The 17759-nt window shown below is 38.6% G+C and overlaps 1 protein-coding gene across 16 annotated transcripts in view; it reads right to left on the reverse strand.

The window, feature by feature from the left end:
* COL25A1 (collagen type XXV alpha 1 chain) overlaps positions 1 to 17759 on the reverse strand; it is a 264348-nt gene that overhangs the window by 88135 nt on the left and 158454 nt on the right. For 15 of the 16 annotated variants that reach the window (XM_071742677.1, XM_071742674.1, XM_071742672.1 and 12 more), the window contains 2 exons: positions 3910 to 3936; positions 3717 to 3743 (listed from right to left, as the gene is read on the reverse strand). In XM_071742677.1, the coding sequence (XP_071598778.1) occupies positions 3717 to 3743; positions 3910 to 3936 (54 nt within the window). The remainder of the gene's footprint in view (positions 1 to 3716; positions 3744 to 3909; positions 3937 to 17759) is intronic. The other variant, XM_071742664.1, reaches the window with a different exon arrangement.

Here is a 17759-nt window from a genome sequence, read left to right on the forward strand (position 1 = left end):
AATGTCTCAAAAAAAATGGAGTTTTGCTTTCCAGCAATGCTGTTCCTTTCAAAAAAAAAAAAAAAGAAAAAGTGCCAGCTTTTAAATGAAACATAATACAAAGTAAGATGGCTTTAAAAGTAGGTGAAAAATTAATGACAAGGGTTTGATCATCACTCAGTAACCAGCAGTTTCTGATTTATGAATGAAGTATTTATGCTAATGACATGAATATAGGTTTTCCATTTGCTGTTAGGAGGATAAAGAAAAGGCTCAAAATATATTAACTAGTAAAAATACACGAATTAAAACCATGTAGACCATGTTAAAATTTCTTAAAAGAAAAAAATCAGGTCAGAATGTACTGCATGGATATCTTTAACTTCTCTTTAATATGGGACAGTTTATAAAATTCTGTCTGTAATGCAACAAGTGAAGCAACACCTCAGTTTAAAACAAGTTTCTATCTATATATACATATATATACACATATGTATTTGTACCTATTTGCATCTACTGCTTCCAGGTAGCTGCTAAATGATGTTTTCTAGACCTGCTAAGCAAGGAACCTCTCATGCATCTGAACTAAAGGACAGAAGATATTTATTAAGTTCTTTACAGAAAGATAAGCACAGACTGATGAAGACCCTCAGACCCTCTTCCATTCCCAAACATCCACCTCAGCAGCTCTATTTCCATTAACCAGGGCACAGCCTCTATTTGGACACTATATCCTTTGCAATCCTATCACTATGAAATCTTCAAAGGTTTTTTTTAAAAAACCCAGGGTACAGCTGAGCAACTGAAACCAAGCAGTGGTCAGACACAAGCATTTATTCTAATAATCCACAGGCTAAACCCCATCATTTTTAATTTTGTCATGGCTCAGTACAATAATGCACATCTCCATGGATACCTCAGGAAGCTGTGTCCTCTGCAGAAATAAAAGCATCCAAAAGATTCCCTAAAATTATTGCCTCTTACACTACTGTTGAGGAAAGCTACTCCTGCATTTGACCTAAATGTTTAGTCTACCAGAACTTTAGAATAAGGAGTAGAGATCTGACATAAAAATACCTAGAGAGATTTAAAAAAAAATAATTCTTCAAATTAGATCAGGACTTTTGGAAGGATCCACCACTACCTTATACCCATGGCCTCAAGTGACCAAAAGCTGTATTATTCTGCTCTTCAAACTCACATTCAAGGAATGAATTTTGACATCACTCACATCACTGGAATGCTGGTTTGGTTCATGTTTTCTACAGGCCTGAAAATTTATGTTTTCATAAGTTGATGAAGCCACAAGGCACTATGAATGAGAGCCTCTGTGGCATCTCTGTATGATGAGCCTCATCCCCAGATTACATCTCAACACTTCAGAAAACACCTCAGATTCTCTGACAAAGACCCAAAAAATCAGACCTGTTATTGTCAAAAAACAAGTGCCTGCTTTCTGGGCTATATTTGCAGGGTTGGGTTCCTGATACTGCATCAATTAATTGAATTTATTTTCAAGAAAACCTGAATTTCAAAGCATCTCAGTATATACTTAAATATCCAATGATTGTGAAGAAGAACTTTCGAGATATCTGATTGCTGGTTTTACAGTGTTGAAATTATTTCAGAATTATTTCTCTCCAAAATCTCAAGAGCTGGGTTTTCACTTAGGGTGGGGACAGAAAGCTACAGTTTCTTGTTTCACAAATATTTCTGTTTTCATTTCAGCAGGATTTTAAAAGTTTAAGGTTGACCTGGACATTCTTTATATTTTATTTTGGTTTCTTTTGCAAATGAAAATGCCTGGAAGAAAAGAAAGCAGCTTTTATAAAGAACAAAGGTATTCTTGAAATTTCAATTAAAGAAAGTACTTGGAACCATAAAAATCTTTGATAAGATAAATGCTAATTTCAAACCAATATGTAAAAATACAAAACCAAAGACAACTCATGCTCCTTCTCTGTAGAAGATGAATTAACTTTAAAATGCCCATCACTTTTTGATACTGCATCCAGTCTGTCTGAAAACTTGTCAAATCCAAAGGCTGTTGTTATCCTAGAGTTACTTTCAGGCATGGCATTTTGGAAAGGTAACATGGCATGCTATTGCCTCCAAAAATTTTTATTTTACATAGGCAGTGATGGAAAGCTACCTGCCAAGGTAACCAACCAGGTTTAAATCAGTTTAATTTCACTTGGTGCATGACTGCCTTACACATATAATTTCCTTTAATTACACTGCAAATCCCATCCCCTGGCATGGCAAGTTGAGCAGATTCACCCTGAAGACAGGGAGAGAAAAAAATCACATTGCATGTGAAAAATACAAGGCAAAAAGGGGTCAGGACTGGGTCAGTACCCAAGGGACCTTGCCAGGCTTGAGAGGTGGCCCCGTGCCAGCCTCACCAAGTTCAATAAAGACAAGTGCAAGGACTGGGGTCAGGGCAATCCCAAGGACAAATGCAGGTTGAGTGGGGAATGGATTGAGAACAGCCCCGTGCAGAAGGACCTGGGGGTTTGGTTGATGAGAAATCCAAGGTGAAGTGGCAACGTGCAGTCACAGCCCAGAAAGCCAAAGGTGACTTGGGCTGCATCAAAATAAGGTGGCCAACAGGTCAAGTGAGGTGATTCTCCCCCTCTTCTCCACTCTCATGAGACCCCACTTGGAGTACTGTGTCCATTTCTGGAGCCCCCAGCACAGGAAAGACATGGAGCTATGGAAATGAGCCCAGGGAAGGTCCATGAAGCTGACGCTGGAGAACCTTCCTATGGAGACTCCTACAACCTGCCTGGGCTGTGCCCTGTCACCCTCACAGGGAAAAAATTCTTCCTAATATTTATATGGAACCACCTATGCTCCAGTTTATACTGACTGACCCTTGAATAAAAAAATAAAAAAAATAATAAACTATACCGAATCAAATCCAATCATTGCACATTCAACATATTTACCATAGGCGAGGGAAAAGAACACCCCTGGAACATGTTGCTATGGAAAAATCCATAAATATATAACTGAAGAGAGTCACTGTGTAATCTGAACAAAGTAACTTAATGTATTCTAATGAAGCACAGATGTAAAGAAGAATGAACTGGCACAGACAAGCTATCTGAACTTTCCCCTCTGTATTCCCCTACTTCTCTGTTAAAATAAACATGACATTTGAAAATTAAAAGAGCCTTTGTAGTTCCACAACTAAACCATGTTCTGTCAAACTCTCTGGATGTATTTACGAGGTGCTAATATTGTTATTACCCAAAGTATTAACTAGGCAGGTGTCAAGAAAAGAGCTAATACATGCACACATGATATCTGTTTATAATTCACTTGATACTAGATACATTTTACATGAAATCTAGGAGTACATTCATTAGAAATCCACCGGCCCTCTGCATTGTGGGAACCCATGCAAGGTGTGAAACATTGCTGGGGAAACTGGAAGGTTTGGTTAGGAAAGCCAGCTTTTAGACAGCAGAGCCAAATCACTGCCAATCCTGCTTCCACCCCCGATGGAAACTGTTTGAGTGCATCACTTACTCTTGTTACCCAAATCTTCCCAGATACACTACCTGGTCATGTTCAGTATTACTGTCCTGCAGACACTTGCTTCAACATGCAGGGTAAATGCAGCTAATAAGCATAATTAGCTCAGCCAGTGGATTCCATTTAGTTTGGCACTAGAGACTAATTGCCTGCTCAGCCAAGGGGAGGTGGAACATTTTTTTTAAGATGCTTACCCGAGGGCCCTGATCACCTTGATCTCCCTGCAAAGTGGAAAGATGAGATGATAGGTTTAACACAGCATCTGTGTGCTACCCAGCTTGCTTACATCAATCTGACATCACACTGTCTCAGTACAAAAGGGCTCTTTAGGTCATGCTGGGAGGGTTTTCCAGTCACCTGCCAAGTGTCACCCGGACATCAACTCACCTTCTCGCCTTTTGGACCGGGAGGGCCCTGAAAGAAACAGAAGCAGAGATGAGTTACTGATGTTGCTAAGATCCTGTGAAAGAAACAAGCTTGTGCCAAGCTGCCATTTCTTGCCAGCAATGTATTATTTCCTTATCAATTTTCACTCCAGAGCTATTCCAGAAACAGCTTCCTCACTGTATTAATAATAGGCACCGTGGGGTTATTTCTTCATGCTCACCCCATGTGTTCAATCAGACCACTCAGAAAAGCAAAACTATGCCTGAAATAGCAACATTTCTATTGATTTCAGTTAGGGACAATAGTTTATCTCCTCTAAGGTAATAAATTTTTTTTTTCTAAGACTGTAAAACTTCTTTGCAAGTGCAGCTAATAAATTCAGAGGCATATAAATCTGCCATGTATTTTGGCACCCTCCTTGGCTTAGATTGCCAGAGAAAAATGCACTGGGGAATCTAAAAGTAGTGTTTTCATTCCTATCTTTGGCAATGCTGAAGTTGATGTTGAGTCTCAAGCATGCTTTTTTAGGTAAAATGAGCTCTTTGAACAACATGATTTTGCAGAAGTGATATCTACTGTTACTTACCACCAGACAAACAGTAAGGTGACAGAATCACAAAACACTGAGGTCCTTTCCTATCCCATTCTTATCAAGCACCTTCCAGACAGCTACCAACAGGTTTCTAAACCACTACTTTTCAGGTTAGTATCTTAGAATTAAAATTGCTTCCAGTCTGCAGAGAACTGGCTGCTTACACAGTGCAGACTCTACCTCCAGCTTTCTGAAATATTTGCAGGTGTTTCATTACAAAGAAGGACCTGAGGTACAAGAGGAAAGCAACTGGAAACAGAAGGACCCATCTAAGCTAGGAGGGTCCACTCTTACAACATAAAATGTGTGTGCCTGGGCATGCAGCAGCAGAATGGTCACCACCAGCAACATAATTGGAAATAACCAAGTGCAACCTGGTTGAGCTGAGCCATTTGAAGCATTTCAGGCCTTGCACTGGTACAAATTCATGTGGTTCACATAAATGCAAACGGAAGGTCAGTCTGCTGTGCATTAAAGATGTAATCAACCCCGTGCAAGTCTTTGAGAATCCCAATTGCAGCCAATATTCTGTTTATTTTTAAGGGCTTCTGATGCGTGCCAGAGAAGAGCATCTGCTGCTAAATCTTTCAAGGAGTTGAAGCATATGCCTCTCCTTCCTTAGCCTGCCATCTGCAGAGGACATAGAAATAAGTCTGCTATATACCATCCCCACATCTCCTGTAGGAAGGACAGTGCTCACTCAGCTGACTGGAAACCATCTGCCCCATTAACTGTGAGCCCAGTCTACGTTGGGCTGCCCGGCAAGGACTTGCCCTCTTTAAACACAATTTAGACAAATTTACTTAATCAATAGATGCAGCCTTGCTGTACTTTTAAGGTCTCCCCATCTATGTTTTTATTCCTTCTATGTGCTCATATATATACCCTGGAAAGAAGGTGCAGTGCTGTCTGCTATGCTTACTCAGAGGTGATATTACAGGAAGGCACAGTTTCAGGCCCATTTTAAAACACACACATTGAGCCTGAAAATTCACAAATTTACACCATCACCAGCACTGTTACTGCCTTTTTCTCAGGGAACACTGAGCACAAGCATATCCCCTTGAATTACCAGACTGATAGGAGCTGTGAGTATCTTAGTGGCTGCAAACTGCCCATAACATGATCCCCCTTTTTGCTACACTCAGAATCCTCTTTCTTGGGTCTCAGGCATGAAATTCTAGCTCACATGGCATGACCAAGCCTGCAGGCAGATGTTGGCTTGGGGATGTGAGTGGGGGGGTGGCTACTGCCTTCATCCAGATGCTCAACACCATTCCTAAGCCCGAGGGTAGCCCTGCTTCTTTCTGATGGCTTTTGGTTCTCTCCTTTTCTGAGGCATTGCCCTGCCAGTTGCTACTGCAGAGACCACATCAGGGCCCTGAAAGACTGGAACAGAAGGAAAGTAGAGAGAGATTCAGCCAAGAGATCTGCAGGGCTGCTACATCATCCCCTGGTACTGAGCTGGCACTGTGCTCAGCTCTCTCCATCTCCAGGAGTGGCCCCTGCCTCCCCCATGTGTATTTTCCTCCTAAGAGTTCTCTGAAAACACAATTCATGCCCAAATATGTTTTTTTAATAAGACTGAATCATGGATCTCAATTAAAATTCATTCTCATTTCTCTGTGTAGGATTTCTGTAAATTACCTGCTTGCATTGTATCAGCATCCCAGATTTTTTCTCATTTTTCTCTGATTATTACTGCTTGGTGCTTGCTCTCCCTGAGTGCCACACACCCTTCTTGCATCCACCCAGCACACAATTTTTTCATTTGAAGTCTTCATCAATATCTGACAACTCTATTGTACTAGAAGTTAAAACCAGCTTTTCAAAAGGCCACAAGAACACTTCTGGAGTGGGCATTCTCACAAGTCTCTGCACTTGTATTTGCAATGCTTTAGCTTTACACTGAGAGCCTTGAAAAACAAACAATTGCAAGAAAAAAAAAAAAAGGGGGGGGGGGAGTTGTGGGCTGGGGAAGCAAAGCTCTTTTGGATGCTGGTGAAGAGAAGCAGTGGGGTTTCATCAAAAGAAAATTAATGCAATTCTTTCATGGCTTGTTCAGCCATCTCTGGCTCTCCCCCCATTGTTTCAATTGTTCTCTATTGTTTTTGCAATGTTAAAAAGAAAATTCCTATCCTCAGCCTTTGACATCTTCTTTCCACTTGTGCCAAGAAAATCTCCCAAGGTTTTTACTGCAGAATTTATTGGTGTATCTACAGCGAGTGGAGGCAGGGAGGAAGAAAAACATGAGGAAAAGTTGGGTTTGCTGGGGCAGGGTATGATTAGGAGACAGATTTCTTTAAAGGAGAGCAAAGTTTCTTCTGTTTAAGGGTACAGACACAAAGAACAGAGTGAGTAAAATAACACTGGCTTTGTAGGCCACAGCTTAGACATCCTGCTTTTTTTTCCCAGGGAGACTTCTGTGCTTTCATTTATGAGATGGCAGAGATCAAGCTGCTTGCTGCTGCACAAATGTGAAAGCATTTTGTGTAAGTTATATGAAACGTCTGAGGTCAGAGCATTTCTGAAATAACTTTACAGTGTTTTCACTGAAAACAGAGGCTCTTTTCTCCAAGTGTAATTATCTGCTCCAGACTACTATACATTTCCAAGGAGAGTTTATAGCCTGGTTCACATAAGCAAGGCCTTGTAAATCACAAACACATGCAAAATCTGCATTCATAATTAGGCGACAAATACTACTGGTTTTAAAACAAGCTCTTCTAAAGCAGACTAAAAAGGCCCCCAGGCACCTGCCAGCCAAGAACAAAGCTGAAATCAGGGTCAAATCCATTCAACAGCCATGCTCAGAATTACTGGCAGGTGACTTTTGGGTTTTTTTTTTCTCTCTGGCTATCAAAATCCCATTTCCATTCTCTCATGAAATCTTTTCATTGCTATAAATATGTGTGCAAGGGCACGAGAACACAGCACTGGGAACGTGAGACTCACCCTTGTGGTCTCCATTTAGATAACATTCTCCTTATTCCCCTTAGGGTTAACTGAGTGTGATCACAATTATTTTTGTAATTCATTCCCTGAAAGAGACTTATTTTGTGTTCCTCTACTTATGCCCATTGTCACCTTTATAGTTTTGAAACAGTTACATTCAGAGGGCCTCTTAAAAAGCCAGTGTTATCTTCATATTGCCTTTAAAAACATTCACAATTATCTGAATTCTCTTACAGATTTATTCTCTCCATATTCCTATTGCTACAGATCCACCTTTAACCATAATACAGACAGTCCTGCCATGACTTCCCCAAAAAGGCTTCAGGGAAGGAAAGTAGAAATGAAAAGAGTACTGGCTTCTTAGGAAGGGGTTCACAGAATCAGCAATATTTTGTAGAAAGCTCCAAATTCAGAGAAATACAGATTTTTAGTGACCTTGAGATAATGCAAACCATGCCACTGCAAAAAGGACCTCCCAGTGTCCAGCACAAGCTGGCAACAGCCAACCAAGCAGAACCAGGTGGATTGTGACAGTCCCAGGTCCCAGAGGGACCCTCGACCTTCAAGGCTCCCAAGGAGCCTGAGATACCAGACTCAGGAGCTCCCATCAGCTGGAGCTGTCACAGCAGAGCCAGGTAATAACCTGGATACAGTCACTGCTTTCCTGGATTTCATCCACAGCAGCTGTAGGTTAAGGCAACCTGGCAGCTAAAGGACTGAACGCAACTTGGAATATTCAGAATGGAAATGGAATGGAAAACATCCCATTTTTAGTTGGGATACAAAAGCACTCAATGCACACATCCCGACGAGCAGCTCCAGCATCCACTGTAAGAGCAGCAAAGCAAACCAGACAGTCCCAAGCCATCCAGGCAAACTCAAAAGGAAACCAGTTGGCCAACTTAGTTTAGCCTTGTTTTCAGAACTAAATGACAAGCTATACAATGCCTAAATTAATTAAATTCCTGTAGTTACTTTGAGGGTAAAAGGTGGCTGTTTTATAAAAAAGTTACAATGAACTTTTTCTTTCAAGATTTGGCTCATGACTTCCATGGATTACAAATTCCTGACTGGAACAACAATCCCCATCCTAACCCATAGATGCTCCAAATTTAGGGCCAGATATGCTGAATCACTAGCCAGGAGGTTAAGCAGGACTCAACACTATGCCAAGGTTCCTACACTCATTTTAGTCTCATGCCCACTATGCAAAACCTGAATTACTGAGAAGTGTGGCTCTGGTATTTGCTGAACGTGGCCACTTTTGCAGACAGTGCTTATAATGCCAACATCTTACCTTTTGCTCACAAGAATTTCCAGTTAATCTGGAATCTTCTACCACTGAAGTCATATTCTCTTATCTTTTACATATTTTATTCTTTCTCTGGGATATGGCAGTCTTGCAGTGCAAACTTTTATAGAAAAAGAAAACCAACTCACCACCCAAAGGACTTTCACCAGTCTTTCCTTTGCTCTCCTTATAGTCTCAAGTTTTTGTTGCAATATTCAAAGGCACAGAAAAGGAAATTCAAATATTTGACACAATAACTGTGCCTGACTTAATAAGCAATAGGTAAATAATTAGGTAAATTAATAAGGTAAATTAAGGTAAAAATAAGGTAAATAAATGCAATCTGAGGAACATAAAATTGATATATATAACAATCTAGATAAACAGCTCAGTTACCATTCACATCAACAAGTAAATTGTAAGGCAATCCTGCTGTAAATTCATATAATTATGCTCATAACTCACTGATTTATGCCAATCCATAAATCACACAAGCTCATAAACTGCAGGCAGGAGAACGTGATCTGCCCAAAATGCATCAAAAAGCATTCAGACTGTAATTTAAACATTCATTTCTCATGCAATACACTCCCTGAGATCTGGATGGGTGTTTTTTGGAACCTGATAATTCTCACAAAAATCATCAGACTGCATCCCAGCCTACAAAGGGGTCACTGCTAAGTGATCAGCTCTGTACCCATGAACTATCAAAGGATCAGCTATGCTCTTGCCATAAATAAGTTAAGGAAATATCACAGTCCACAACAACTTTTAAGTTTCCTGTGAACTGACTAGATGCTCTACATGCCAATAAGACTAAAGACATGGTGACAGAAAACCCTGGCACATTATTAAAGATGAAAAATTGGCTTGTGGTAAAGTCAAAAGCCACCTGAGTACCACTTACTGCTCTGTACATTGCAAAGTATTCCTGAATCTCAGTCCTCACTGCCTTGTCCTTTCCATTCTCCCACTTGGCAGATAATCTGAGTTTACTGATGATATTAGAGTTGTGAGTAAATACTGTAGTAAAACACCAGAAAGGAAACCCGATGCTATTAAATGTGTAAAACAGGAAAAAACAAAAACAAAATCCACAAAAAAACCCCTCAAAACCATCCAACAAAAAAAACCCAACCAAACAAAAAAAAAAATCAGAAATTAGAAAATGTAATAGTGCTAAGTCTCTCATTTTATAAGAAAACATCCAGAGTTTGTGTTTTCAATTACACCAGAGGTACCAGGGAGATCCAAAGAAATAATCTTGGTTACAAAAAAAGGCAGAAACACACAAATTTCTGGCTGCTGCTGACAATTGTAGGAAGACATTTGAAAACAAAACTGAAACATGTCCTACAGAAAAAAAAAGAAATCCTAAACCAGACTGAACAGTGAGAATTTTCTACTATTACTGTTACATTTGCTATTTCCACACCAGTCTCAGAATTTTTTGCAGCTCAATCCATTATTTTAGAAGTATTTTTTAATGATAGCAAAACAAAAAATGAATCTATAGCATGGTAACTATGGAATAGACAAGACTGATAAATAGATTATGGGCTTCTTTATAAGATTCAGTAGTTTATAAGATTCAGTAACAAGAGAAAGTGCAGTTGACTCGAGTCTTCTACTTTGACTAATAAATATTCACTGCAGTCAACAGAAATGATGTAGGGATTCAAGGCAATGAATTAAACAACTATTAAGAAGTATGTCTGGATGACAGGTAGAAAAAGAAGAATTAAAGGCTGCTTTCAAATTTTACAATGAAAAGAATTAGACTGCAAAGAGTTTTCAAGGTAGATTTCCTGCATTTATTGTTGTGTCAAACTACTGAAGCAGGAATGAAGTTATAGCTCCAAACAGTTTTCATCACCACAGGCTTCAAGCATTAAATTTTGCATTAAACATCAGAAGGGATATTAGAGAAAGGAGAAAAACTAAATAGTACTGCTTAACCTCCCAGTTATTCCTATTCACCAGAGTAACAAGGGCATAGCATCACTCCAGAGGAGTTTTCTGCACTTGCCAGTGAGAATTATACCAGTAAGCAACCCAAACAAAACTTTCTGCTTTGTAGAAGAAATTAATAAGCTTTAAAAGCAAATGAGGACCTGGGAAAACAATAATTATAAAAATAAAGAAAAGAAAGAAAAGAAGAAAAAAGATTTAAAAGGAGGACCAATATGGTCTGGTGGAATTTAGAGGCTATAAAACTGCAGGGATCATGGAAGTACATCCTGGCTTTCTTTCCCAACACAATAGAAATTGAACAGAAAAATTATACCTCCTGCCAATCAAAGTAATGAAATCCTTCTTCCAGATTTTTGAGATAAAAAATACACTATTAAATATTTTTTATACTTCCTTTGGTAGATTTTTATCCATGGGCCAGCTCTCTTATTTACTCCAAGCAGCCCAGTAAGAAAACAGCTCCTCACTGGGAGTTAACAAGGTCCTGTTATTTTCAGAAACAGTAGTTCACATTCTAATATTTCAGTCATTTTTTACCTAAAACTTGATCAGTAGCTTCTGTAATTCAAAGACATTTGTTGCTTTCCTGAAAGCTCAGTGCTCTGATAGACAGTGCAGCTGAAATGACATCCTCCTTTGCCTGTTTTGTCTTTTTGGTTTGACTTAAAAGTTCCCTTTTGATGAGGATGAGAGGCTGAACTTCCAGCACTTTAAAGAAAATAAAGCAAGCAAACAAAGGAATGGGAAAGTTCCAGAGCAATGGAGATTCACCACTACCTGAGATTCAGTCACTACCTGAGCTGTACCTGAGCTCACTGAACTGTGACTTCCAAGCTCTGGATTTTCCAGGCCTTCTGGATCTTTCACCTTTAGTGTCTCCACTAGTTCTGTGTAGAAAAAAAAGCAGGCAAATATCTCCCAGACAGATCCTCCTGTGACTGGCAATTGGGTCAAGAAGATTTACATGCTTCATTAAGGGATGCTGCATAGGGTACAGCTATAAAAAAAATTAAATCACAAACACAAAAAACGATTACTGAAATATTTTAAAAACTCCCTGTTCATCTATTTGAAAAGAAGAACTAGCTTCAAAACAAAGCAGCTGGTGAGATAAAAATAAGATGATTCAAGGAAGGAAAAATAACAATTTAATTGTTGTGACCCATACCCATTTCATTCTGGTTTGATAGATCCTTCCCCATTCCCACCTCCCTCTTTGAAGGAAATTAAAAACAACACAAAATTAGTTGTTGAAAGCACTAAAATTAATTTCAACAATTCTGCTGTCATATCAAGGCATATTTACATTAAAGTAACTAAGGCTGAACTTTGAAATGAGCAAAACTGGATGACTCACAAGCAAGGTTTTCCAGCTAAGATATTTTGCTGTATTTCAGTAATAAACTTGATTTCAGTGAAAAGATTTTAATACAGACTTTTCAAAGGAGGAGATCAATTCCCTTCTTCCATTTGCTGTGACCTGTTTCAGTAGCAATATCCTGAGTTTCATTCATCCCTATTTTAAGCCATGCCATCCACACATCCACTGTTTTTTTTTTCCTTTTCCAAACTGTACTGCTCAGTGCAGGATACGTTTCCTCATCTGAAGCAGTACAATGACAAAGAAAGATTTAAGTATTCCTTTAGTGTTGTCTGCAAATATAATGCTACTGTGGAAGAAGTGGTGAGTTAAGTTACCTAAATAATGAATGGTTAACAGAAAATGGCAATAAATTCCTAATATAAAGGCCCAGCTGGGTAACATGTAGCCCAAGGGACAGAAAGACTTCTGACACTGTGGCCTCCACAGATTAAGAGAAAGAAAATTACTTCACAACCTACAGAACTTTTTTAATTTGAGGATATCCTAATGCTTGGGAAAAATGTGTTTTAGTGAAGTAGCAAAATATATTTCTCTGAGGCTCTTACCCTTCTTTCTTTCCTGTCCTCCCCTTGCACACCCTGTATTCCTTTAAAGAGTCCCTTAAAGAGATGCCAAGCTCCAGCAGGACCCAAATTCAGGTTCTTTTACCAAGAACTGCCTAAAAAATGTCATGACAAAAGTTACACTGCCCAAACCCATCTGAGGCAAACTGTAAGTACCAGGCTACTGCAAATGTCTCTTAACTATCTTACTTACAATTCCTTGCTAAAAGGGGCAATTACAGTGTAATTAGTATTATTACACCGTAATAATAACTGTAATAATCCAGTCTTGTTGGGGATATGTCCATCCTTAATCACAGATTAATTTATTTGAGTTCAATGAACACATGGAAATTAAAGTGCAGAAACACCACATATAAATGATGTGCTGCATTTAGGCAAACAAATCCTAGGAGGAGAACTAAATCTTTCATTTCTCTTCCCCAATATCCTCATCTGCAACAGGGGAAAACTGCAATTGATGAACTTCACAGAGCTATTGGGAGAACTCTTCTGATTTGTAAAGTTTGAATTGAAACTGGATAAATGTAAAGAAATTTTTGTATGGACTACAAACAGTCCAAAGTTTTTATACACATATATAAATGTGAGATGACTGAAGAGATTTTTGTAACCTTTAAGGTTGGCAATGTCTTTCTTTCTACAGGAAGCAATTTAAGACAACATAAAGTTTATTAAAAACAAAGCAGTTTTCTCCTCAAGACTAATAGTTTGGTCTACAAAATTCAGAACATCTTCAGGGGAAATTACACACATATGTATATGTATACTTAAATGGATATTTATTCTTTTTGGCAAATGATCACTAACAGACACACTGTGCAATACAACTGGATTGTATTTCTCAAAGTACACGATCCTCTTAAATGTTTCTCAGCAGCTCACAACTCTTGAATGTTACAGAGGATCTCAGAAAAAAAAAAAAAAAAAAAGATGATTAGGAACTCTTATGTTATTGCAGGGACAGCCAAAGCATTTTTCAAACACAGAATTCTGGATTTAAGCTCACAAACAGGATATTCATTTCCACACCATGGTCATTATTAACATTACTGCCAGTACACAAAACACTTCAGTGAAAGAAACTGCTGCATTTTCTATTTTTCTCTTCTTTTCTCTCCCCCAAATTTGACCCAAACTTCTAAGAAAGAATAGCACATCATCTGAGATTTTCATGCCATTTTCATGCCATGAATTCAAGCTGAATTTAGGACAAAGAATCTGAAGAATTTCTACTAATATCAAAGATTGCTCACTGTCAAATTTTGATTGAGGAAAATGTCATTTTAGAATGGAAAGTACAAAATTTGAAGCTTCCACCTGGACTCTGACATCCCTACCTCCCAAGTCAGCTCTGGTTTGCAGGACTTTCAGGTTCCCAGCACAGAAGTCACCAGGGCCCTGGGTTGATAATGGGTCACACCAAGGAAACTGGTATTTTAAAAACCTTGTGAAAGACTAAAGTCTTAGATATCACAGTGTTATCTTTAAGTCACCATAAGCTTGATGAAATATACATTTTTATGACTTTTTTTTTTTAAAGCTAGCACAGCTACTGAGATCTGTAACAAATTGAACTGAAATTCAAAGCTAAAATACAGTGTGAAGATCAGTAAAGACAATAAGCCAGTAGGAGTTTAATACTGAATTAAAAACACGTGCAGGAGGATAGTAAAATACTATATAATATTCTTGAACACAGTGCAATACTTTGCTTTGACATAATTCTTAATAAAATTCAGAACACAGGGGTGTATTCCTGCCATCTGTACAACAGGAGGAAGAAAACACAGAGGTCATTTGATAAGGAGATGATTTACTAACACAAGAAATATTTCAGACTTCTTAATTACATTTGACAACTCTTTGCAGATCTCAGAAATGCAGTGTTAGGCTTGCGTTTGTTTTTGCCCTCATATATACTTTGTTAAGCTAGGCAGTGCTACACCAAATTAGAGATTACAAGTTATTTTTATTTCCCAGTTCTTGCTGTTAGAAGGTTTAGGATGCCCTGGTGACAGCTGCAACTTCTAGCTGAATATATGGAACAATAACATAACATCCTCCACAACATCTATGCTGGCATATGTAATAAGTAAATAACATCTTCGTGTTTATTTTATTGAAACAAATCCAATTATTTTCAGAAACTAATGAAGCAGCCATTAAGAAAAGCTGGTATGATCTGACAAATAGAAAGTTCTCCCTCGTGTTTTCTTTTGGAGTTTCATACATGAGGTTTTTGGGGCTTTTTTTCTTATTCTAGAACTTGGCTTTTCAGAGCAATATTACAATAAATAGTCACTATGTGAACTAGGAAACAAAGGGACCAACTCCTAAAAATCTGGGGCCAAATGACTTTAATTGTTCCAAGAATCCATCTTCCAAGCTTCATTCATCTATTGCAGCTACTCTGGAGGGGGATCATATATTTTAGTAAGAGAAGCTGCCTTCATACCAGCAGAACCTATTTTACAAGAGTATCCAGAGCTGACATTACCTTGAATGAAGAGCCCTTTCCATGGAATTCTGAACAATTGATATCCTCTTATCTGTGTTTGTAGAAAATAAAAGCCTAGCTTTGAATGGGGAGTTGTTACATTAACAGTTTTAAAATCTGGTATTTTTCTGAACCAAGTAAACAAACCAGAAATAAATCACCAGTTCTAGGAAATGATGTGAAAAAATTTAACGTCTTGCTATTTCAGCACAAGATTTCCAGAGAGTGTTACTGAAATTGTCACCAAAAGCATCAGGGCAGAGAACAGAGTAGCACAGCTGGGGTAGGAGCCTGGCCTCTGCTTTGGCCATCTGACACTAAATGAACAGAGCTCTAACAACCTCTGATTATCTCCAAAGAAGTTCCCTTAGCAGGGTACTGTAGGGGAGTCATTAATCTACCATTAGAGGCTCCTTCACAAATCCTAGCAAAAGGGTGGAAAAAGACAAGTGAAAAAAAACATGTTGGAAGCAGAGCACAATATCCTGTGGTACAAGGATTTTCCTTGGTGATGCCAGGATCTTAATCTGTGTGGGTTTAGAACTTATGTGTGATTCCTTCTTTGTCTTTGTACAACTGATAGCCCAACAGAATTTGCCCAGTTCTGGTCTCTCTCCTTCACAAAGCAAAGAATCCTTTTATTTGCACTAATGCCATCTGCTCAGCTGTAGAGGAATTTAACATGAACACATTTTTAACATTTACAGAGGAATTTAACATTCCCAGCTAGCAAGGTTTACACACAGACATAAGTCAACCAGGGGGAAATTAAGTGTTTTCTATTTTAAAAGTGGTTATTGTTGTCAACCATTTCTTTTATCAAAATTAACTTCTGCTTTAGTTATTACACACAAAGCTGAGAAATCAACCTAATTGAAAGCAATCAAATATATTAACTCCTTCTGGGAAGATCTTTTCCTTGCATGTTTTGTATCATAAATGCTTCTGTACATATGAGAGAGTAAACAAAGCTTTGAGCATGATTTCTCCTCCTGCTTTCTCTAATGTGGTCCAAAATGACTGAGCTATATGGTTATAAACCTGGTGGGAGCCAAGAGCTAAATCCTTGCTTCTTATTTGGCAACTAACATCAAGAGTAAAGCTATTAAGTTGGCATTTGTTCCTTCAGGTTCACAAGTCAACATGGTCTAAATGTTTCCTAAAAAGATCACAGAATTTCAACAGTACAGAGGGACTGTATTACAGCTTAAGAAATGAAGGAAAATGGCAAACAAGTGGGAAAGCTCCACTGAATGAGAATTAAACTTTAATTATGGTGATCAGAACAGAAGAAGCCTGTCCAGCTCTAAGGGTCTGACAGGCTGAGGCCACTTTGCAGCATTTGTTAACAGTACATACCATGTACCTTACCCTTAAAAAGCCACCAAAACACATCCACAGTCACTTGACCTTATCAACCAGGCCAGTACTGAATGGCCCGTGCTAACTGAAAGGAATATTTAACAAATTTTGACATACTGGTAAATAACCAAAGTACCCAAACTTTAAGAGAAAATAGGACCTAACATGCATTTTCTTTACACTCTCCCCTTCCCATCCTTCCCTCTGTCAGATACTCTGCTCCTTTATGGTCTAGGATGCTCCCCACCATCAGTATTCTCTAGGAAGTGATAAATCTCCTACATACACTGCTGCCATCCAAACTAGTTGAAAACTATAGCCTGCTGTAATTTTTTTCTTCCATGGGCCTTAACAAATAATAGAACAAAAAGTTAAAATGGCTCCCACCAGCTTCGTTGACAGCAGCAGCCAGTAATAGCTGAACTGTGAATCAGAATCTCTGCCATCAGAAATCAAAAATCCTCCACTCACATCCCCTGCAGCTCGACGGTGAAAAAGCCACAGGCACACATTTGTCACCAGGATTGCCATGGTAACCCTTTATCACACATGCAACAGTGGAAAATTTCAGGCTAAAATAACATCACTTCCCTAGACATTTCACACAGAGGAAAACAAGTATCAGTCATTATTATTTTTTTGTCCCTTTCTGATGCGGAGCTGAACGGCTGCCAAAAAGAGGGAGAAGCATCTGCAGGGCTGCTGTATCTCAAAGTCCCCCCCAAAGAGTGCTCATGGATGCTGACATGGGAGAGAAAGTTAGAGATAGGCCAGAAGTGAGGCAGAAAGCACTTGGTTGACTGAGACAAAATCACAGTAACCCCATTTTCTATTGTTGCCCCACATTTCTAATAGCTGATAGTGTCACTTCAGCAGGATCTCATAAAGGATCATTTTGTCTTCCTTAACTGTAATACTAAATGCACTGTTTTCTAATATTTACATGAGTTTTACTTCTAGATAACAAAAAACTGTTAAAAATAACAAGCCATCTCTTCATGCATCTAACAAGCCCAGATGTTTTTACTCATTTTATTTGCACGTGAACAACTTCAGTTTTCTTTCTATACTTGAAAATCTGGAGATTTTCAACCTTTTCAAAACACAACCTCATGAAGCTATCTAGAGTTGGGCTTCATTTTAAGAAAGACATCTACATGTACAGCCTAAGTGGAGCTGCCTAAGACATGGAGATGTCTTGGGTGAGAAAGCAATTCAGCAGAATGGTT

The sequence above is a fragment of the Heliangelus exortis genome, chromosome 4 (genome assembly GCF_036169615.1).
Source record: "Heliangelus exortis chromosome 4, bHelExo1.hap1, whole genome shotgun sequence".
NCBI classification, from domain to species: Eukaryota; Metazoa; Chordata; class Aves; order Apodiformes; family Trochilidae; genus Heliangelus; species Heliangelus exortis.